The following is a 22,212-nucleotide window of genomic DNA, read 5'->3' as shown; positions in this document are numbered from 1 at the left end:
TTAACAACTTAGCACCATCACCTTGTGACAAGACGTAGTTATCATTTTTCATGGAGCCACCAGTCCACATGCTGTTAAGAAATACAAAAAAAAGGATTTCTCACAAATATTATACCCTTGCCTAGCTAGATGCACTGTAATGCCCCTCTAAATTTGCAGTGTTGCATCCATACCATTACATTTATTTACTTTTGTGGTTATAACCCATAAATCAAGATGACATCTAGATGTCGATTTAGAGGAAAGAATATATGAATATCCACCGCTTCTTTTTGCGCATGCATGCATATATGGGTAAAGGCATGCATATACGTCCCTCAAAAATTCTCTTAACCTCGCAAAGTCGAATGGAGATTTTTAGACAGGTCTAGTCCTAGATGCAAAAGGCCTCTCATACATGGCCTTGGCCATCTTTCTCCCCCCTCTCCCTCCCTCCCTCGTCTTTGCTGAGTTGCTAGACCCAACAATCAAGGCATTGTAAATATGAAGTGTGAGAACTCGTGCGGACATGTATTTAGTCCCACATCGGTTATTCGCTAGAAAAATCTTGGATACTTATACAGAATCAAAAAACCCAAATAATACCTTATAGCTAGCCATTTTGGATGAGGTCCCGGATTGTTATAAATGGTATCAGAGCGGACCCGGCCCATAACCTATGTGGACTAGGAGACACTATAGCACAGATCTATTGAGGCCGACCACGAGCCGATCGTTGTATTTGTAATTAGATTTGAATGGATTTGAACCCTTAGCCTGACGAGGACGCCAGGGCTGGAACGGAGATGGTATGTGAGGACCCGTGCGGATATGTGTTCAGTTATTCGTTAGGTAGATCTCGAATACTTATACAAGATCAAAAAAACCCAAATAATGTCTTCCGGCTAGCCATTTTGGATGAGGTCCTGGATTATTATACGAAGCTTGCGAAGGATCCAATCTTTCTCCATTTCCTATGTCATCACCATCCCTAGATCGCCTTGATTAAAGTGTGGCAAGCTGCAGGATCAACCAGACCTCCCTTATTAATTATCACCTCTATCTGAAACCTTCATTGTCTTCATGGCCTTGTCTTAGCTGCAAAGAGACTGCATATATCGTGGTGAACAAAATGGGAATGTCGAACAACCCATGATCAAAGCTTTTCTTCAGCATCGTTTAGTTTTGAACTACATCGCCCTCCCTCTTGACAACAAGGCTAGCTCCTCCCCCCACAATTTGGTACAAAATATTGCAGCTCAATTAGTTTGACGTCGACGTCGAGTCACTAGCTTACGAGAGTTATTAACTTTATCGCTCAGAAATTCTATTTATCAGGTAGACATCCTTCATAAAGTCCCCACTAAAACATAAGATTATAGTTAAACAGTGAATCTAAAGCTAAAAAACTAAGAAATAAATTAAAATCCAGCAAACAAAGACCCTAGAATACCAATCAGGCATTCGATACCACCATGTTTTAATATTCAAACAGCTTAAAGTGTATCATAATAGATCCCCTGCTGCATAAGATTGGCACTTTTATCCACATGCAACAGCATCACGCAAAAGTAAATAGCCAATCCGTCTATCTTCTTCCAATAGCTGCCAAACATGATGAATACTTAACGTGCATACGCTCCAAGAATGTTGCATAGAGTAAGAGGTTCATTTATCATATGGATTTCTGTGTTATCTGCGGGCTTGTTTGGTTCGCAGAAAAAGGAGGAGGGAAAGTGTAGTCAACGGAAAAGTAATCAGATACCTCTTATTTGGTTGGAGTTTTCAAAGAAGAAAGACGGAAAAGTTATATTTTCATGAAAATATTATTTTTATATTTCATGAGAAAGCCTTTTCCATAAAAAACATAAGAAAGTTACTTTCCCATGAGCCGGAAATCACTCCATTTTTATTTTTCTCCAAAAAGGCCTTCAGCATTAAAAACCTAATTTTTATTAAGGGTATAATAGGAATTATATATAACTTTTCCAGAAAAGTGGATAGTCGATCAAACATAAACACTCTAAAAATCTATCACTTTTCCATGGTCAACCAAACATGCCAAAAGTATTTTTCCAGACATCCTCTTCCTAAAAATCTATTTCCCAGAAATCATATTTCTAGGAGAAAAAATGCTTCCTGCGAACCAAACGAGCCCTGTATCTCACATTAAAAGGCTTTGCCATGATCCAAAGCCTTAGGCATGAGATCCAACCTAAGCCCGGGCTGGACCGAAGCCGGAGCCAACCTAAGGGGTGTATCGAGTCGAGCTTGATTCATCTTGGATCTGAGCAAGATTTCTTTGAAACTAATTTCAAGATGGAGCTATGAGATCAAACTTGATTTATTTGTCACTATTTCAAGCTTTATCAAACTTAATTTCAAACCAATTCGGATACGAGTCTAATTGGCCTGCTTGATAATTATAATCTAATTAAAATCTATTAAAACTTGAACCAATCTTGGTGAATTAAAGCTTGTTCAAGTTTGATTTCAAGACAGGTTCAAGCCCGAAAAATTAATTGATTCAAACTATAATTAGAGCTTGACTCGAGCTCGAAATTAATTTTAGATCTTCTTTGGAGCTTGATTCGGGCTTCGCTCAGCTGGTCATTCAGCAGCACAAAGTACCGAATTGCCGCCTGGCCCAAACCATGGTTCTTATCCCGATCGATACATATTAATATATCCTAATATCTCAGCTGATACAATGTTAATTTGATCAATTGATGTTATTTAATGTGTTATCTATATCATATTATATAATTAAATGATAGAGAAATGTTAGCCAAGACTCACTGACACGAAAAAAAATTTTAGTTTTGCTAAAGATTTTGCATATGAGATAATTTGATTAACTTTTAAATTAAAAAAATATATTATGAGCAAAAGATCATATGATGCCAAAATAATAAAAGGTTTTTTAAAATTAGAGTTTGGATAAAGTAGAAAGAGATTAGGATTGCTGGGTAAGAAGAATAGCAGGCAATCATAACCTGTCTAGAATTAGTAAGAGGACCAAGTTACGAGTGTGAAACAATTTCATGAAGAAACCTAATCGGAGGAGTAACAAAAATTGAAAAGTTAACCACAATTCCATAGGATATGGTGGACATGTAGATCGATTGAATTCAAGCTTGATAAGAGAACATATAAGTGCATCAATGGATAGATTCTATTTTTTGTTTCCTATGTTTCTCAACTCTCACTTAAAAGAATTGGACCAAATCAAGTGTAATATTTTCAGCAGGGGGTAACACAAGGGCATACAAATAGGGCTGGGCTAGGCCGATCATGCTGCTACCCTTATCTGGCCCAAGAAAGTTTTCGAGCCGAGCTTAGGCCCAAAATATTTTGGCAAATCCCGACTAGAGCCTAACCCAAGTTATCCATTTGACCTGAAAATAAGTCTGGCCCAAACCCAATTGAAGTTCTTGCTTCAGAGTAAATAAGCTAGCTAAAAATTAGACTTTCCACTATAACACATGTAAATAATACATAATATATTATTCTCATCTAAACTAATTTTAATTTATTCTTTTTTTCATTATTCTCTTTAAATAGCAACATATAAAAACAAATTAATTCGGACTTGAATTCAGGGTCCATTTTGGGCCTTGTTCGAGCTCGGGCCGGGCCCAGGCGAACCCAATGACATATCCGAGCACAGCCCGAAAAACAAATAAACTCTATATTTAAGTCTAAATCCAATCTGAACCCTATAAGCCTTAGGCTGGCCCGATCCTATTTCCAGCCCTAAGTCCAGACAAGCAAAAAAAACCCTGCAAAATGATAAGCATGCAAGTATCACCCTAGTTAATCCATCAGTCCTTAGGTTCAATCAGGCCTTTCATGCTAACAACAACCCAACTTTTCCTGAAAAAACAATACAAAGTATTTCATACTCAAATCTGATAAGTTTTTCCCCCCATTTTCTGGATGGGGACAAACAAGTTCTGCATACACGCTGCCATCAGTATCAATCAACAAAGTACATTTGGAAATGTTAGAAAATGAAAGGCCATTACTTGCAGAGCAAGTGAATAAAAACAGAAAAAACTTCAGCCTTCCCAACAAATGGTGGTTTAGAAAGTTTTCAGCAAATTTTCCTTTATGGAAGTTTGATTTTTTATTCTGCAGGGAAAAGGAAACTGATCAAATTTTCCAAAACATCATCATCACTCCTTTCAACCTAATTTAACTTTTCAACTCATATGAAAGGCAAAAATGCATCCCTTGTTCATTTCTTCAATCTGGTTGTGCTCTCCACATTCAAGTCCTGAAGGTTCAACAACAGCTCATCAGAATTCAAGAACACCCGGTTAGCAGAATTTGCAATTGTATGTGCCACTTCCCTTGCAGCTTCAATCCGTCTTAAAGCCAAAAATGCTGGATTGCTTGCAATTGCCTGACCTATAAGCTCAGCACTCTTGGCCTCACCCTGATAACATAGTAGGCAAGAAAAAAATAAGTACAAATGGTTGCATAGGGAGAAGTCCACAAATATACTTCTGCTTATGAGATATTATAACACATATATAGATCACCATGCCATCTGATTGCTCGAATACAAGAAAAAAACACAATCATAACATGCTCAAAAGAAAAGAATTTTTGAGATGCATGCCCATCAATGCTTTCTTTTATAAAACATAAAATCAGTTGTACCCAACTTCATAAAGCTCAATCCTATCCTGTGCTTTGTACATAAAACAACAGAATGCAAAAAAGGTGGCTGACCAGCCCAAGCATCACAGAGAAAATAGTAAATAATTAAAAATGGAAGGAACCTTGGCCTAAGAAACTGGATGATAGAATTATCATAATATCTTAGCAGTAGTCTGATAACCCTTTAATCTATTTGGGTTTTTCTCAACTACTCTGCAAGACCCAAAAGGGGAAAAAATGAAGAAATGAATGAGGAGAGAAAGGACTGCATCACAGGGATGCGCATGGATACTTCAGTGTTAGCCCTGTCATGGTCAAATCATGTGCAAGGATCTTCTCACAGTTAACCCATTATCATGTATAGATTGATACTGACTGACAAATTGACAAGTAGCCTAATATAGAGAGATAGGTACAATCTCATTTACAGGTAGTTCCTGACCATCAAAACGTAGAACTTTGCAACCAGTTGGTGCTGCTACATATTCACCAGCTGGGACCAGCAAGTGCCATACAAGTCACAACTGATATCTTGTACCAATTCTTTCCTAGGTCTTTCACAAATCAACAACTCAAATTGAAAAATCAAAAAAAAAAAAAAAAAATCAAGAACCGTGGTCAGCAAAAAAAAAAACCTTAATGTTAAGGGCTCGGTCTATACTACCTATTGGTTGGACACAAGCGTGTAAAGAAGGCAGAAGATAGAGGCTCAATTTTAACAAATCCTGTATATGAGGCAACCAACTACAACGACAGTTGAAATAAGTATTTGAAACTTAGAAGACTGACATATTAAGTCAAGCTCACCTGCGCCCTAATAACAGCACTTCTCTTGTCCTGCTCAGCCTTTTCTACAACAAACTTGGCCCGCTCAGCTTCCTGTGCTGCCACCTGTTTAGCTTCAATTGCATGTGTAAACTCTTTCCCAAAGCTCAACGCTGTAATAGATACATCATCCAATGCAATATTGAAGTTTGCAGCCCTCTCAGTCAATACCTTCCTTATTTCTCTACTTACAGCCTGCAAGATATGATTAATTTCTTCAAGCAATTTTTTCATAAATTACATACTAATTAATTTTTTATGTATAATTACAATATAAACCATAACAAATTACAAGGTACGAAATAAATTTAAATGAGTTTGTTTCAAAATGCCTCTCTTTGTGTGATCAGCTGGCTGGCATTGTATTTTGCTACAACAGCCTTCAAAGTTTCGTGGATAATTGATGGCAGAACCCTTTCATTGTAATTCTCTCCAAGAGTACGGTATATCGTAGGCAAATGATCTGGCAAGGGTCGAGTAAGAACCCGAAGCCCGATTTTTACCTAAGCAAAAAGTTCATGTTTCAGCAACCACAGTAGCAGAGATACTAAAAAGAGTAGGGAGAAAAGGTACTTTGACTTTGCAAAAGCCTAATAAATTAGTAGTTAAAGCACACACATGTAGATAAGACTGATTACATGTCAGTATGTAAACTCAAGCATAAATTGATGAAATTGCCATTTAGTTAAGATATTTTTCTTGATCAATCATGACACATTATTACCTACACATGTCCAACTAATATTTGGTTAAATCACGTGAATGAAGTTAGCAGTAACTAACACATGAAGAGGCAGTGTTAACGTTACAATCTCAACAAGAAAAAATTAAGATAGATATATGAGATAGAGAGGAGATAGAGAGATCATATGATACATGAAGCATTGAAAGAAGGTTAAGCCAACAGGGTAATCTTCATTAGCAACAAGATATATAACATAATTTGGATGTCCTCTGTCCTAAAAAACAATCCAACAGAAATATTCATAGATGTTGTTCCACCTGTTACTCCATCAAAAAACCAACATCAAAACCAAAATCAAGCAGATTTCGTATCAAATAAAATAAAGGGAAATTATCTTTTGTATTCATCTGTAATTCAGTATCCGCAAAAAATAAAATGTTTCAGATTTTAAAAGAAATCAAACTAATCAAAGCTATTTAACAGGATAAAACAGTGTAAGTCTTGGCCATTGGCAAGAAAAAAAAACTGTAAACTTTGTTTAATAAAGTTTTAACTAGATCACAAATTTGCTAATGATCCAGAAAGCAGTGCTGGAGAGGAAGATGTGATGGTTGGGAGCTGGGATATTGTCACACTGTAAACATTCTAGAAAACAAAACCTTCTGTCGACTTTCAAATCTCAATGAAACACAGAAGCTCACCAAAATCAACATCAGTAAATACCACAGAACTCCCTGCTGAATGAGCCTGGATATGGATCAATACAGAACACTCACAAGCCACAAAATCCCTCAGCTGGGGAGGTCTTACAAAGAGCTTTAATCTCCATAGAACAGTTCCTAACCAGCTCATCAAGCCCCATATTGACATGAGCATTACCAAAGTTAAGCTTGAGAAAGGCACTCAAGGGTGACACCCAACATGCCCCAATGAAGTGTAAACTTTATCAACACTCACATGCAAAATTGTTCAACATTTATGTGCGTGTCAAATAGCTCAAAGTGGTTAGGTTTCAAACTCATCTCCAATTTAAGTTTATCTCTAATAAGTTGCTCTTCATCCCACATAAGCAAATTGATCATCAAGCAACAAATACCACTTCCATCATTTCTGAAAATAAATCCAATGTTTGTTCTAAGAATGCTAAGGCCATTGCACTATGTAGAACAAAGAGTCAAGATTGCAAGTTAATACGTGCATAACCTGCAGTACAATCATGAGTGCGTCTAATGGAATGAAGCATCACTACTCCAAAAAACAGTCCAAATTCGGTAGTTAAAGATTAGCAGCAGCCACATACCAATAAAATGTAGATTACACCAAGTTGTGATTCAAAAGTCAATTGTGTGGGTGTAAAGGAATTATACCATTTGCAGATCCCAACTACCAGAAGTGCTTTCCACAAGATGCGGACGGGCACGAACATCATATATGATAGGTCTCTCAAACCAGGGGATAATTAAATGAGTCCCTTCAGGGTAAACCTGCATATAATCTCTGTTTAGGTACTGTATCCAAAAATTATAAACACAAAGTCCACCACAACCATTCATTGTCAACTTTATAAATCCTCATCAGATACAATCCTGTTTCAGATAACAAACCAGAATGTAAATGCCGTTAAATACTCACGAATCCCAAAAAAAAAATCTTAAAAGAGAAATGCATACTAAAAAATATTTATATTTTGCCCACGACCATTATACAAACTTAACTATCATAAGAACCACTCGAAAAATCACCTAAAAAAAAACCATTCACGCAGACACGCACGCCACACGCATCTATCTATCTATCTATGTACGTACGTACGTATGTATCTGTGAGTGTATACGAAAACAAGTACCATTTCATCATCCCATAATACATTATCAAACTTAAAAAGGGGTATTTTCTTCAAGCATTGGATAATACAGAAGCACGAATCAATCCAAAAATGCAAAACAATTCAGTAACGGACTCGATTCAATATTGAAAGCATTAAAAAAAACAAAAAGAAAACATCTCAAAAATATAAAGGATTTCGAACCTTTTCCTTGATGCCATAGATGCGGTTGAAGACGATGGCCCGGTGGCCTCCATCGACGTTGTAGAGGCTGTTGAGGGCCGCGTAGACGCCGGCGCCCCCGACGAGCGCCACCTTGATGAGCGTCGCCGCCGAGCCGGCGCCGGGGATATTCGGAACCTTGGCGTTCTTAAAATTCATCTCTCGTCCTTCGCTCGACCTCAAACCCCTAAAAAATCCAAAGAAAAAGAGAAGATGCAGATCAAGAAATCGAGGGTTTGCGGTGAAATAGAGATCGAATTCCTACCGAGAGAGAGAATTTGGGAGGAGGAGGAGGAGGAGAAGCGGCGGCGATGGGGTCGGTGGACTGTTTGGGTTTTAGGAAGGCGACGGTGTCCGCCTTCTCCTTGGTTTGGGGTTTTAGTAGGAGCAAGCGGGGTTTCGTTAAAACTGGGTAAAAAGAGATATGGATGGACGGCTTGGATTTGTTGTGTTTGGGGAGCTTGATCAAACGGCCACGAGTTGGGGTGCAATGATGTTGAGTATGGAATAACGACCATACCATAAAGTTGATGCAAAAAATCATCGTAGTCATCATACTACCTTTATATTTTATACTTGTTATGAATTGAAACATCCCTAATAATCCCATACAAAATTTGCCACATCCGTTGTATATCAATACTATAATAAAATAATACCGGTTCTTGGTTTTGTGCCCGTAAACTTTGGTTATATGTATCGCCTAAATTATAAATTATTGATAACTAATAAATTTTAAAGTTTAACTAACATGATCAACACATCTCTTATTGAAATGTTTACAAGGAGATCAAAGTATTTAAATCATGCTACTTAGCTTGTATCTAGCTTGTACCTTGCTCAAACCGAAAAATAGGTGAAAAGTTCAATTTGTGTTGGCAAAAAAATAGCTGAGAGTACCAATTCTAGCACTTCAAAACTAGTAACTCCTGCTAGCGACTCATTGGATTTGGGACCAAAATCTTTGGCTTAGATATTCTGTATCCAGGTTGGCTTTGGATCAAGAAAAACCTAAACCAGACCAGATCCATTTGAAGCTTGTAGTGCATGGCTCATCATTTATTATAAGATTGTTTACCATTTGTAAAGTTTGCTCCGCTATGAAAACAAAGCACCAAACACCTGGCAGCAGTAAAGTGTCAGATAAGTAGTATGGTAGCCAGAAAATGAAAGCAACCAAGAAATTTTTGAATGGCAAACACTAATCTTCCAGGTCTTAATGCATCCTTGAAGCACAATGATTGATCTAACTTTCCGATTAAACCTGTAAATCATATCCTCGCACCTTTCTCACTGCTCATCTTATGTCAAGGTAGAAGCTATTCTCTCATGGCTATGTACAATCAACCCAATAGCTTTCATCACAAAATAGATTCCTGATCTAGACATTTCAATTTTAATCCTATGAAGACAGTCTACAATACTAGATTGTCAATTTTGAGAGGCAAGTTCTTTATCTGAATATCTGAAATCAAGCATTGGATTTAAAAAAATGACCTTTGCTGCATTGCTGAATTTAATAGAATGACCCTATCACTTGGGATAAAATGTACCTAGGAGGAAACAAATTGCAGTTCAAAACAATTACAGAAGATATATTACAGACACCACCATAAAACCTCCACTGCACTCTGTCATGAGCACCTTGAAACTACTTTTCCTTTAAAAATTTCTCCATCCACCTTTATACAAAAAGGGCTTTGATTTTGGCGGACCAGTTTTGCTCTAAGGGAGCTGATGGCTGTTCTTTCTCTTTCTTCTAACTATTAACATAACTCTTCGTCTGGGAGCATTGCAGTCAGAAGGGAGTACTTGACCCGTAGGGAAATTTTACCCCTCTCCAAATGCAGCTTTGCACCTGAGACCACCCAGTAACCCGGTGAGTGCTGTGGGCCACGCGCCATTTCTGTTGTATCGACAAATTTAAGAAGCTTTGGGGTCTGCACTGGGACTGGCGGGCCACCAGGATACACCGCCGAGTTGATGTTCACATCTGCAGGGCGGGGTGGTGGCTTCTGGGCAGCCATTGAGAAGTGAGTGCTGATCAGTGTTGAGATGAGGCCAGATTTCTGGACCAAGTTTGGAGATCCTTCCCACTCGGGATTCTTGACCAGCGCAGCATTTAAAACTGTTGAGAAGTAGAGGCGGAGGAAGAGGACTTTCTTGAGCCCATGATGACTGACATGTAATTGTGCCCCGGTAACAAAGGAGGAATCATCTTCAGCCTCAATTGGTGCAGTGTAGACATGAGAAAAGTGTCTCCACTGAACTGGCTCGTAGTGCTTGCGTTCGTATGGTTCACGAGGGAAGTAACTGTCAGGGTTGTCCTGGAGCTGGAGGATTTGAGGAAGGGAGGAAAGATGTTGGAGATGAATCGCTAATCTGTTGCTCCGCTTCCCTTCTAGGTATAACCGAAGGCCAGTGACTGGCCTCTTGCCTACATCAACCTGCAACAAATATAAATTCAGAAGCAATGAAATATATTTTTTTAAAAAAATCCAAAATCATATGCCGGGACTGAAATGATGGAGGATCTTGGATAAGGACAATCTGATGAAAGCATCCACCATATGTCACACACTACATGCAGGCTTTCATATGAAAACATAAGTATTTTAACAGACTTTCTCTGATACATAAACAAAGAAGCTTATTTGTCAAATCTCAGACTGGCTACGCAGAGCCTACATTGCCATTCTAATAGATAATGACACATCTAAAATTTTTTACCCAAAATTGAAACAAGAAAGACAAGGAAACAGTGAAGAAACAAAATTAAGGTACTAATTTCAATAAAACTCAACCTGCAGTTGAACACTGACTGCCTCTGTGCAAAAACAATCTTGCTGAACATTGAGGAGAATTGAATGGGTGCTTCAAGAGATACAGTGAATGGTATGATCAAGCAATTGGATTCCTATTTTTGTTCTTAAGATTGGCATTTAAAAGAGAAAAATTAGTGGTCTACAAGATAGCGCACTGTCAATGTTTCTATTCAACAGAAAATAGCTAATCATGGAAGTTAGTAAACATGGGAGAATCTGATGGGATCATTCTGTAAACTAATATTGAGGATAGAATAAAAATGTAGGAGGTATATCCTGTATATTGATCGTAGAGAGAAAATATGACGTTTGGATGAGGTTTTAGTGGTATGAGTTGGAGTCGGACTCCAACTGCATCTGTAATCAGTATACAAGACATTGTAATTGGCCTGAAAAGTGCTTGATTAGGATTGCAGGATCAACCACCTCATGTTCCCTCCAATCTTTGCCTTTTATTGCCTCTTCTAAGATGACTGGATGGCCCCACTCCATATTGCCGCCTCTGTACAAGATATCATTGGGTATAATAGCCAAGCATCTTCCCTGGTTGACTACTTCCCTCTCTTCTTTCCTGTCGATACAACCTCCTTTCCTCGTCCTCCCCTAACCCCAGCAAACTCATGGTCCCCTCTTTCTTCTCATGGAGAGATTGAAGTTGACAACAATGAGAGGGTGGATACATCCAGTCTGGTGTCCTAGCAGGCTAGCAGCCAACTGCCAGAATGTGCAAAGAGCAAGCAATCTTTCCCGCTGCTATGCACAAACACACACAGAAAGCATGCAGCGGTGTCACAATGGCCAGGAGCACAACAATCAGGTCAGGCCAAGTGCACCCCAAGCCTGAGATATGCCTACCACTCCAGGCTTTGGCCACCAAATTAGACGCAAAATCAAGCCCAAGCCAGGACACAGAAGTTTGATCCTACCCTATGGTCCAATCCCACCGATCCCCAGAACTATTGGACATTCAGAAAACCCCTAACCCCACAAGATAACAGCATCATTTATGAAAGACCAAAGAAGTCTATTTAAAAGCAACAATCTCACTCGTGTTTGTGCATCAAAACATCCCCTTACGGCATTCACATGTTTACTTTGCTTAACCAGGGCTTGAAAGTCAGCCTAACATAAACCTTGCATTCTTCAATGATTTGTAGAAGCATATGGGAGTTGATAATTACTACCAAGAACCTACAGTTTGATGAAATTGACTACTTACCATACTGCTGTTAACATAGAGCTTTGGACCCAGGAGCTTAAACTGTAGAGAAGAACTGCTCTGTTGTTTCCGCTGAGGACCAAGGGGAAGGTCACTGTAAACAGGTGCCCATTGTCTTGGCAATTGAAACTCCAAAAATTGATGAAGTTCCTCTATCGGTGGCTTATCTGAAATGAGGATGGGAATAATCATGAAAATCAAAACAAATTATATGGGTATTATAAGTAAGGTGCAATGACAAAAAGAAAACTTGGACAAATCAGAATTGAACATCATTAAATGTCAGGAAACTGTTTTTGCCTCTCCCATGATTGTAGAAAATGGATCAACCAGATGCCACCTGTTAAACCCTCCAATTGATTACAGCCCAAGTTATATGAAGAGGAATGGGGTGAAAACAGTAAATGCCTACTGCAGCACATTTCCCAAAGACTACAATGAACCGCAATCCACTCGATGAAACCAACCAATGATTAATTTTAAGAAGAAAAGAAGTAATATTTAAAAATGGTAAAAGATGCTAATTTTTTTTTTAACTTTACATCTGACTAATTGACGATTGGTAGATACATAACTGAAAGGGTGGATGGCATGCAACTGGTTCAGAAAACTATAAAAGAAACTCATCTGTTGAGCATTCTCTAAGTGCAGAAGACCCTATGTCCTCTAGCCAGGTGGTGACAGCAGAGATAATCTTTTGATTCTTGAGGTATTATATCAGTTGAAATATGTACATGTTGATGAAAGTAATTCAAATCCATCAATGCAGCTTGTCTAACTGTAAAAGCAATGTGATCATTAAAGGAAGAAGCTTATACTTTTCGCATTCAATAAAACATTGTAGAAGTCCGTGGCTTGCAAAGTGCATGCACATGCACGCGCGTAAGGATACAACAAAGAAAAGGTCTGTGTACATTCCAAATAATAAATGAAAACATTTCATTTGTGCTGTTATCGAAAAACTGCTCATTTTCTTGACCACTTGATGCAACAAGTCCCTAAAATTATCAAAGTACTGTGTGGATACTCTATTTGGATTCCCCGCCAAGGATTTTGGCCCTAAAGCATAAGCATAACATAGTTATGCCCTAGGAACATCAAAGCTACCCCTCATATCTATGTACAAATACCTGGAGATGCAGCATACCATTAATTGTAATGTCCACATTATATACCAATCAACAAGCATTTAGGGTAACGTAAGCATTAGGTCAATTTAGAAGTAGTTTCATTATTGAGCTAGGAAACTTCTAGCAATATTAATGCTTGAACCGAATGAGTGCCAGTCAATTCAAGCTGAAGCAAAAGCATTGTCTTACATCCACCTCTAGGTTGATCTTATAAGACAACTGAAATGTAGATAAGATCAGTTCATACTTACATCGTAGGTATAAGTTAATGGCATGACTTAAGAATCCACTACCAGGAATTCCATTTAAGAGAGATGTGATTGGCAAAAAAGACATTGAGACAACATCCGGTTCAGATTGAACAGTGTTTAACCACTCATTATGAGATAAATCTTTATTATCTTTGCCTCCTCTCCGCCTGAATATTTTCATGATGTCCTGAAATTGAATAAATAAAATACAACAGATTATTTAGTGTGACTCTAACTGAAGGTTAAAGCTTTTTGACAAAAGCATAAAGAAAGTACCTCCTTCGCACAGTAAGAACATGATGGGCTGGCATCCGCAAACCGTAGCCGTTGCTCTCTGATATCAATCTGCGCTACAAAATATTAAATTGGTTCAGTGGAAGGAAAGAAGGTCCAAATATGCACTCTTCTAGTCTGATGCTGGATGATTAATATTGAGATTTGAGACCAAGAGTTGTAATTTTGCAACATCAACTTTAGTTACAAACTGGTGCGGCAAAATCAGCTACAATGGAAAATGCATATGCACCAGCTATTCTGTCAAAATACCTTTGTTTAACCTATACATACTTGGGAATTTATTCACCAGAAACATAGTACAAAGCTGAGACAATATTTGTAGCATAAAGACATGCTAAATTCTCCTGCATGCACTAGTGTATATATAGTTTACAACAAATGGTAGCAGGAATTCTCCATGAACTTCTGATATAGCCCAGGCAAATTGCGTAAAAAAAAGAAATGAATTTCATCTTTTCTTTCACAAAATGCAGCTACAAAGGATAACAAAAAGATAAAATTTAAATAATCATACAAAACTAAAGTAACAGGAAAACCCAATCACTATCAGTCTCTAGAGACATAAATATAAAAACAGATGACTGTTAAGACCGGCAGATTTTTTATTATCCCTCATCTGTTTAGCCATTATGTTTCTGTTCAATGCCCTCCCCAACCCTTAGACCCCCTACCCCCACCCCCCTTCTTCCTCTTCCTCTTCTCCTTACTTTTTTATCTTGTATGTAAGTATAAATTCAGCAATATAAATATAACCAGCAAGAAATGGTCACAGGAATACTAAGGTTCAACGATTAGCCTTGAATAGCAAATCCTTCTAGTTTTACTCTGGAAATTTGATACATGGACAAAATTACAAGTCAGTTCCACCAATGATAGTGAATTAAATGCTCATGTATTTTGCCACAGGATGATATACATGCAGTCATTTTGCTGTGCAATAATTGGTAAAAATGATTATAAAAAAAACTAAGGCCACGAATTCCCCTATGTATGTTACATTAGGCAGTACAAGACACGAGTCATTTTCCCAATTAAACAACTTGTCTCTTGCTTATAAGTCAGTTAGAAGGAAGGAATATGACCTTGCATTCACACATAAACATACAAATGTTATTTTGTCCTGTTGCCTAAGTACCTCAGTTTCGATACAACTACAATGTTTTTTTAATATTTTGGTATATTAGAAGTCAAAACCTATAAAAAAAAAGGTATGCGCTAACATAACTTTGTCAGATAATATGAGCTGCTTTTAGTTTTGTTCCCTTCTTTGATTGGGTGATCTATCTGCCGGTAACATAGAGAAGCATCCTATCTTGCCATCTTAGATTACTCCTGCTCTTTTTACCAAATATATCAAGCATTCATTCCCCGAAGCTGACATTAACTTGAAAACACAATGAAAAAGGATTTTTCATAATCAATAAGAAACACCTTATCCTGCCCATATGCTTCTTTAGAATTCCCATAGTATTGTCCGTTTACATCAAGAAATCTCCTATCTGCCCACTCCTTCAACATTTCCTGAACTTCAACAGGTTGGAGGCTTGATGAGTGCTGTTGTCTCACACAAATTACATCCTTTCCTCCCATCTTCACACCAACAACAATATGAGTACCAAAGTTTAAAATAAACCTGGAATTACAAACAAAGCCCATCAAAACTTGCAAATTTACACAGAGATTAAACAAAAAGGAGTGCGATATTCATCAAGCAGGTAGCTATGGATATTCCTCAATATGTAATGAAAGATTAAGGTATTGAGCATCACAATACAAAGCCTTCATGAAGAAAAGACAAATTCTGATACTGATGCATTAGGATGAGGATAATGCTACACTAACTCTTAGAAAATAAATATAAGAAAAAAGTGTATTAAATATTGGGGAACTTTGATATATCAAATCATAACAATCAACGAAGTTCTTGAAATCAAATATATGCTACCCAAAACAAAACCCAGTAGAAATTTGTCGGCTAGATTTAAGACGGTCTAAATTTTTTTCAAAAAAATATGCTCAAGTTTAACCAGAAACAAGGATAAGCACCAAAACCTAAAGGTCACCATGGATATGAATGCTAAAACACTGCAGTATCCTAGTTTCTAACTTCTTAACTACAGAAACAGAAAACTCTGCAGTTGGTCAGATAAATCAAGGAACATACAATGCAATTGGACATGGTCCTAGCATTGTTACTTGTACACACGAACACTTGTCAAGTGTCCAATTGTCTAAAAGAGTCTGACAGGGCAATCTTCTAGAAATTCGCACAAGGACACATCTATATCTTATTTTATGTAATTATATGTATGCATAACTAAACATGTACTATTGTATTCATATAATGAATGATGTGCTAGACCTATGCTTCATAAGTTCATAAAATTTGATAAAACAGGAGCTAATTATTATGTTAGACTGGATAACTTTCATATAGAAGTGCCAAAAGTAGATATTTTAACGATGATGGCATCATATTATGATGGTATGAAGCATCAAGGAGTGTCATAATGTGTCCCAAGTGTCTAAGTGTCTGAACATGAAAGAACCTAAACTTTGACGGTCACAACACTAGGACTTGGACAATCTCGTATGGAGTCTGTCTTTTCATTTAAATCAAGTGAATATCTGACCTTGCCAAAGCAGCAGGGTCCCATGTTGATGGAACAGCTTGCTTAACATGGTCACGAAGTACAATTTGAGATTTTGACAACGCAACAGTGTAAAGGGCAATGAACCATCCATCCAATGCGAGAGATTTGGTATTTGCTGCATCTTTCTGCCAACAACCTGAGAATTCAAACATATTGTTGAAAAGGCCTGAGGGAATTTTTCCAGATAAAGACAGCTCCTGGTTGAATTGCTCTGACATCTGCACAAAATTTCATAAAAATCAAGAGTGAGAAACTATAAATTCTTTAAACAATTACAACAGAAAATATATAAAGTTTGCTTTTCATACAGGCATTCATCTTCCTATATTAAGGAACATAGGGAGAGGAGGAGTTCGACAAAATGGTTCGTCTGCCAATCCCTCAATCAACCAGAACAATTGGCATGGAAGCACTTTGAACACATGAAATAAAATCCTTAAATGTGCTTCTGTGGAAATACCTCCTATACTTATAGTGTTATAATATATCTCACCGAGGATACTGAAAGCAAGATCTCTAGATATCAGTTACTTCAAAAGCCAGGACTAACAAAAACCAAGCCAGAGAATGGCATGGCTTCTTTTAAGACAGAAAACTTATTCTTCAGAAGACAATCCAAGAGATCCCATTAAGAGGAAATGACAAAAACCAAAAACCAAAAAATGAATAACTGCTCTCACAAAAGCTTTTAAAATGTCGGAATAAACTCAAAATTAATTGCTTCAGGTTACTTGCAGGTAATATTGGTTTAAAAGAATCCATCCATATCCATCATAATTCTTGCAATTGAGCCCGCCGGTTAATTGATACTGCCATATATGTGTCTCTACTCTCCATACACAACAGATGTTGATACATTCTTCATCCAGCTTGCAAAAAGATGGGGGGGAAAAGCAATTTGTAGTTTTGGTTTTTCCACGTAATATGGCCAGAGCTCTATAACAAAGGAGATAGGAGGGTTCTATAGAACTTGTGTTTATATTCTGATTTTTTATGGTGTCTAGAGATACATCAGGTTCACTCTTTGATTGTTTGAAAAATGCTAGTTTACTATTGAGAGAGCAATCAGTCCGGTGAACTCTCTCTCTCTCTCTCTCTCTCTCTCACACACACACACCCCCCTCTAGCAACCTTCTGCTCCTTTTACCAACTTGTTACAGGTTTTAAAATTTTCATGGATACTTTCTACTTGATCCAATGAAACAAAAACCACATTTTTCCCCTCCTCTATATAGGACATGCCTCATCCATCCTCGGAGGCATCTCCTCCTTAACTTAGATCCTTATCTATTCTCCCTTCTAAGGTTCACCGTACTGGTCAGTACCATACCGTACCAGATATACAGTACCATATCATACCAGTACCGAACCGGCAATCTCGTATCGTACCAACATTCAGTACACCTCGCCATCTCGTATCGTACCATATACCAATATAGTAATAGAATGGTACCAGTATGGGGTCTGATACTGAAATGACGTAGCTATTTATTCCAAAAACTTAAATTATACTCTATATTTAACCGAATTCGAATCTTCCAAGTTAATTTTCTAATGCATCCACTTTGGCAAAACACAAATCAATATAACCCAATAAATTCACAAGTACATTGACAGCTTCAAACTCAAGACCAAGTAGTTCGGGTTATGCAAATTTGACCACCCAAAACAGAAATCATTATTCACATGATAAAATGGTTTTGCTTACAGAAAACAAGTGGAGCAATAGCTCTCAACCTACCCCTTTTTCGGATAAGCACAAACAAGCTTTTCAGGAAACTGCAGCGAAAGAAACCTTAGAGTGGGTTATCAAACAAAGAAATAAACAGAACAATTGTAAGAGACAAAAGAGAATAAGAGGAAGCAACAAAACAACTAACACCATACGTTGCGGCACATAGCTTATTGTCCAATCAAAAATGCGGGCTGGTTCTTAGAAGTAAGGAATGGAAGTGTAGCTAGGAGCAAAAATAAGATTCAGACGAAGGGCCAATAAATTTCATTTTCACAACAGATAAAGTGGCGAAGGGAACAACATGAGAGTGAGTGGGAACATGGTTCAAGAATGAATTAAACAACAAAATTAACATTAATCAGACTACAACCAGGATGTGGTAAGTTTGATAGATTAAAAAAGGAATTGTTAACAAGGAGATGACATTACAAATGTATGTCTCTTTAGCATATAGTTCTTGAATAATTTTATGATTCTTTTCCTCAGAAATGGTTATATTACAGGTACACTGAGACAAGTAGCCTAGCTTATTTTTTTTAGAAACTTTGAAACTACAGATGATTTTGACATCTTTCATGTACAAAATTGCAGTTGAGATTAGAAACTTTGACAGGCAAAGTTTGGATCAATCTTACCCAAAATTTCCACAAAGCTTAACCTGACCTAGCCTGAAATAATGCAAAATCAGGGTCAAGGATAGCTTGGGAGCATCCCTATTTTGAAATCCCCTTATCTTGTAACTCCCATTTATACTTAGACACCATAACTGACTTTCAAATAACTGAAGATATACAATAATGCAAGGCAGTTCTAACAATCCTGTTAAGAATACTGGCCTATTAAAAAAATTCTCCAGGTCTGGCACATCACCAATTTAACCATTCAAGGCTCAGGTTTTGTTCCACGTTCAAAATACCAGTATGAAGTTGTTGATGAAACTACCAAGTACCATGGTTGTACAACCCGCATGTTTAGCCTAATACAGCCAAAATGGTATGACTAGCTTGATTTGCATTATACTTAGGCTCCTAAGAGCACCTCTTCCTCCAATCTTCCCCTTAATTTTTCACTTTGGGGCTTCTCTTTGAATAGGTAGCTTCTCTTCCTGTTTATCTTTCAGCCCCCGCCCCCTCCCTCGTCTCCCCACCCCACCAGCACCCTTTTTTTTTTCTTTCTTTCTTGATCTGTAACATACAAGTTTTATAGACATGCAAAATGCAGATATCCAAGATAATTAACACTCAGTCAGCACATAAAGAGAGATTGCTCAGGCGGCATGAGGTAACCATTATGCATGGCCAAGTAGGAATAGATCTACTGTACTTCTGTAATATTGTGTTTTGGATAATAATGTGCATAGCTGAGTGCATAAATCACAAAGTATAGGGAACTGAGCACATTATGAAGATGTCGACAACAAGGCAATGGAGAACCTTGTTGTTTTGACATAGTGAAATTACAACAACTTGTGATCCTTATATGGAGAGGGTTTTGCATCCCATGGGAGAGGTTGCATGTCTTCATTATGGTTTGATCTTGTACTGGCCCCCAACAGAAAGAGGAGGAATGGAACTGGCAAACCCAATTTTGCACCTCTCCAACACCGAACACTAATGCCATAAATTTACATATAGTCAACATGCAACATATATAATTCTGACATATTTGCCAAATAAGAAGTCCTACAAGCAGCATAAACAAAAGTAGCCTTCATTATTCCATATCTCACCATACAGTTTTCCAACAGTGATTAGTGTCTTATAATTTGGAATATGGCACATATTACATATACTGCAAGATCATATCTTTTTCCTTACCGCTAATACATGTAGCTTCATCAGGCATATACATGTAAACCAAACCAACGCAAGCAATGTAACGAACGAAGGAAGCAAAGAATACCTGTTGGAAAGACAAAACATCAGTCCTGAACCGCATCCTTTCTCCTTTATCACACTTGATCGATTTTGGAACATTCGGGATACACAATCCACCAGGAAGAACAACATCCTGAACCTGATCATGGTCTAATTCAATCAAGCATGGATCCGGGATTTCCCTCTTGCAGTACTTTAGCCGGATATCTGCCGCTATGTCGTACCCTAACCCAATCGAACCGATTGCCGTCTCGGCAGCTTTCGATGGCAGGCCCTTAAGCGCCATTCTTGGACTTCAGAGAGCAAATCAAGAATGTAATTTTACTAAACTTCTCGGTGCATGAGCCTAGAAGTATCCAACATTCACAAAAATCATGTGCCCGTCTTCAAAAAAAAAAAAAAATCGAGATCAGTGTTCAAATACCTTCTATCAAGAAGAACAAATTCAATTTTTCTACCGATATTATTGAGATCAGTCGCAAGAACCCTACTTTTCTGAAATTTTCCCAAAGCGTCAGCTCAAATCTTTAAGCAAGTATTAAATCTCCATCTTTGGAGATGGAAAAGAATAAAGAAAATAAAAGATTTACCAAATCTTCAACTAACCAAAGATCTCGCAATCAGTTGGTTAACCAAACCTTCTAAGACTCAGCTACGATCCATCAAAGAACGCCTACTAAATCCCAGCTCGGGTAGCTTGAAACTAATCTCTTAGAGCACTAGATCTTCTAAAGATCTTCTACTAAGCTGCTCAAAACCCTAGATTTCCTGCCTTCGCTTCTCCGAAGTTTCGCAGCCGAACCTTTTTCGCTACGCCTTTACCCTGTCTTTTATTCTATCGAAAGAATAATGACGTACGGCGGCACTGTTGACTTCGACGCCGCGTGATTTTTTTATGTACGTCTCTAGAAAATAAATATATTTTTTTATTAATTAAATGAAGCAGGTGATGGTAATTTGGCGCTCCATATCATCGCATCATTATAGAAACGAACGGCTCCTGATACACGGTATGCGCAGCCATATGATCGCATCCAGTGTTTCACGTAATAATTTCTTTTCTTTTTTTTTTTTTTTTTTTGTAAGTACAACGGTGCCCCATACACATTGAAAGTAGGTGCAGCCAACAAAATCCAAAAAAAAAAAAGATTGACAATAGAAGATAACTCATCAATAAAATCACACTCTATCAAAAGTCTGACATGTGGTAGAACAATGTCATCCCGCCAGCAGCGCTGCACCGACTCTGAATCCACTCGATCATCGTAGCCGAGTCTTCCTCGAAGAGGATATGGTCTGCACCTAGAACAAACCTCACATAGATGATGCCCTTCTATAGCTCGGTACTGATGAGAGAAGTATCTAAGATCTGCCGATCTCCAACTGCCATCAGTCTGACACCGTGGTCTTTAAAAATAAATCCCAGTTATCATTCATTTTAATTAGTTCTAGCTTTTTTTATTTTTATAAAATAAAAGATTAATTTCTATGCGGTTCTACTACCTTTCCGTTTGACACAACTAAATAAACATTCAATATTGGTGATAATTATTAAGCATCGTGGAGTTCCACTTTTTCCCTAAAAACTACAATCAAATTGAAAAAAAAAAATCACCATTAAAATACTATTATACTGAGATAATTTGGTTCTACGATATTGTTTTTCAAAAATATTATAACATGAAACAAGCGTTATCTCACCATTAAAATAGAATCCCTGTCTACTTAATTGTGATGCTCCTGAACGCATTTGGATGTTCGAAAAATCATGATATTTTATATTTTCAAAACTTTCTGATCATGTTTTCTGTAATATGAAATAATTAGTTGTATAATAAAATTTATACCTTACTTCAAAATCATATTCTTTGCTTGTTTTTGACTTCAAATGAATCAATTTTTTTTTTTAAAGTATAACAAGCAAACATCATCTAAAAATTATTAATTTATTGAATGATTCTGCACCTGTTGAGTCCAACCTCACATGTTTCTTACTCCATGTGAATGGATCTAAAAGAAT

At 37.5% G+C, this 22,212-nt stretch overlaps 2 protein-coding genes across 7 annotated transcripts; both read right to left on the bottom strand.

The window, feature by feature from the left end:
- Positions 1-3,850: 3,850 nt before the first annotated feature.
- LOC103711059 (prohibitin-1, mitochondrial-like) lies at positions 3,851-8,606 on the bottom strand. Its single transcript, XM_008797032.5, has 6 exons — positions 8,470-8,606; positions 8,187-8,391; positions 7,525-7,641; positions 5,805-5,975; positions 5,455-5,667; positions 3,851-4,420 (listed from the first exon to the last, which is right to left on the bottom strand). Exons 2-6 carry the CDS (start codon positions 8,361-8,363, stop codon positions 4,220-4,222), a joined length of 879 nt encoding a protein of 292 aa, XP_008795254.1. The 5' UTR covers positions 8,364-8,391; positions 8,470-8,606; the 3' UTR covers positions 3,851-4,219.
- Positions 8,607-9,687: 1,081 nt separating this feature from the next.
- On the bottom strand, positions 9,688-21,078 carry LOC103711060 (MACPF domain-containing protein At4g24290-like). 6 transcript variants are annotated; one of them, XM_008797038.6, is made up of 9 exons: positions 20,783-20,998; positions 20,617-20,687; positions 20,218-20,538; positions 16,560-16,798; positions 15,358-15,559; positions 13,906-13,974; positions 13,630-13,816; positions 12,249-12,415; positions 9,688-10,651 (listed from the first exon to the last, which is right to left on the bottom strand). In XM_008797038.6, the coding sequence occupies exons 3-9, from the start codon at positions 20,476-20,478 to the stop codon at positions 9,971-9,973; spliced, it is 1,806 nt and encodes a 601-aa protein (XP_008795260.4). In that variant the 5' UTR covers positions 20,479-20,538; positions 20,617-20,687; positions 20,783-20,998; the 3' UTR covers positions 9,688-9,970. The 6 variants fall into 6 exon arrangements, with proteins under 6 accessions (XP_008795260.4, XP_008795262.4, XP_026662036.4 ...); XM_008797040.6 differs by having other exon boundaries at positions 20,218-20,485; XM_026806235.4 differs by having other exon boundaries at positions 20,799-20,926.
- Positions 21,079-22,212: the final 1,134 nt, after the last annotated feature.

Source organism: Phoenix dactylifera, chromosome 13 (assembly GCF_051530095.1).
Source record: "Phoenix dactylifera cultivar Ajwa chromosome 13, Ajwa_hap1_PhDact_Kaust_v1.1, whole genome shotgun sequence".
NCBI classification, from domain to species: Eukaryota; Viridiplantae; Streptophyta; class Magnoliopsida; order Arecales; family Arecaceae; genus Phoenix; species Phoenix dactylifera.
This window is presented reverse-complemented; position numbering and strand designations above follow the sequence as displayed.

What these genes read in the sequence shown, in the direction of transcription:
- LOC103711059 (XM_008797032.5), bottom strand. Translation starts at nt 8,363, where the DNA reads ATGAATTTTAAGAACGCCAAGGTTCCGAATATCCCCGGCGCCGGCTCG. An exon ending in GTAGTTGGGATCTGCAAATG is followed by an intron (nt 5,976 to 7,524) that starts GTATAATTCCTT and finishes CTTTTTGCTTAG; the next exon opens with GTAAAAATCGGGCTTCGGGT. An exon ending in AGCTGATCACACAAAGAGAG is followed by an intron (nt 5,668 to 5,804) that starts GCATTTTGAAAC and finishes CATATCTTGCAG; the next exon opens with GCTGTAAGTAGAGAAATAAG.
- LOC103711060 (XM_008797033.6), bottom strand. Translation starts at nt 20,478, where the DNA reads ATGGCGCTTAAGGGCCTGCCATCGAAAGCTGCCGAGACGGCAATCGGT. An exon ending in ATGTTTTGTCTTTCCAACAG is followed by an intron (nt 16,799 to 20,217) that starts GTATTCTTTGCT and finishes AATTTTGTGCAG; the next exon opens with ATGTCAGAGCAATTCAACCA. An exon ending in GACCCTGCTGCTTTGGCAAG is followed by an intron (nt 15,560 to 16,559) that starts GTCAGATATTCA and finishes TTGTAATTCCAG; the next exon opens with GTTTATTTTAAACTTTGGTA.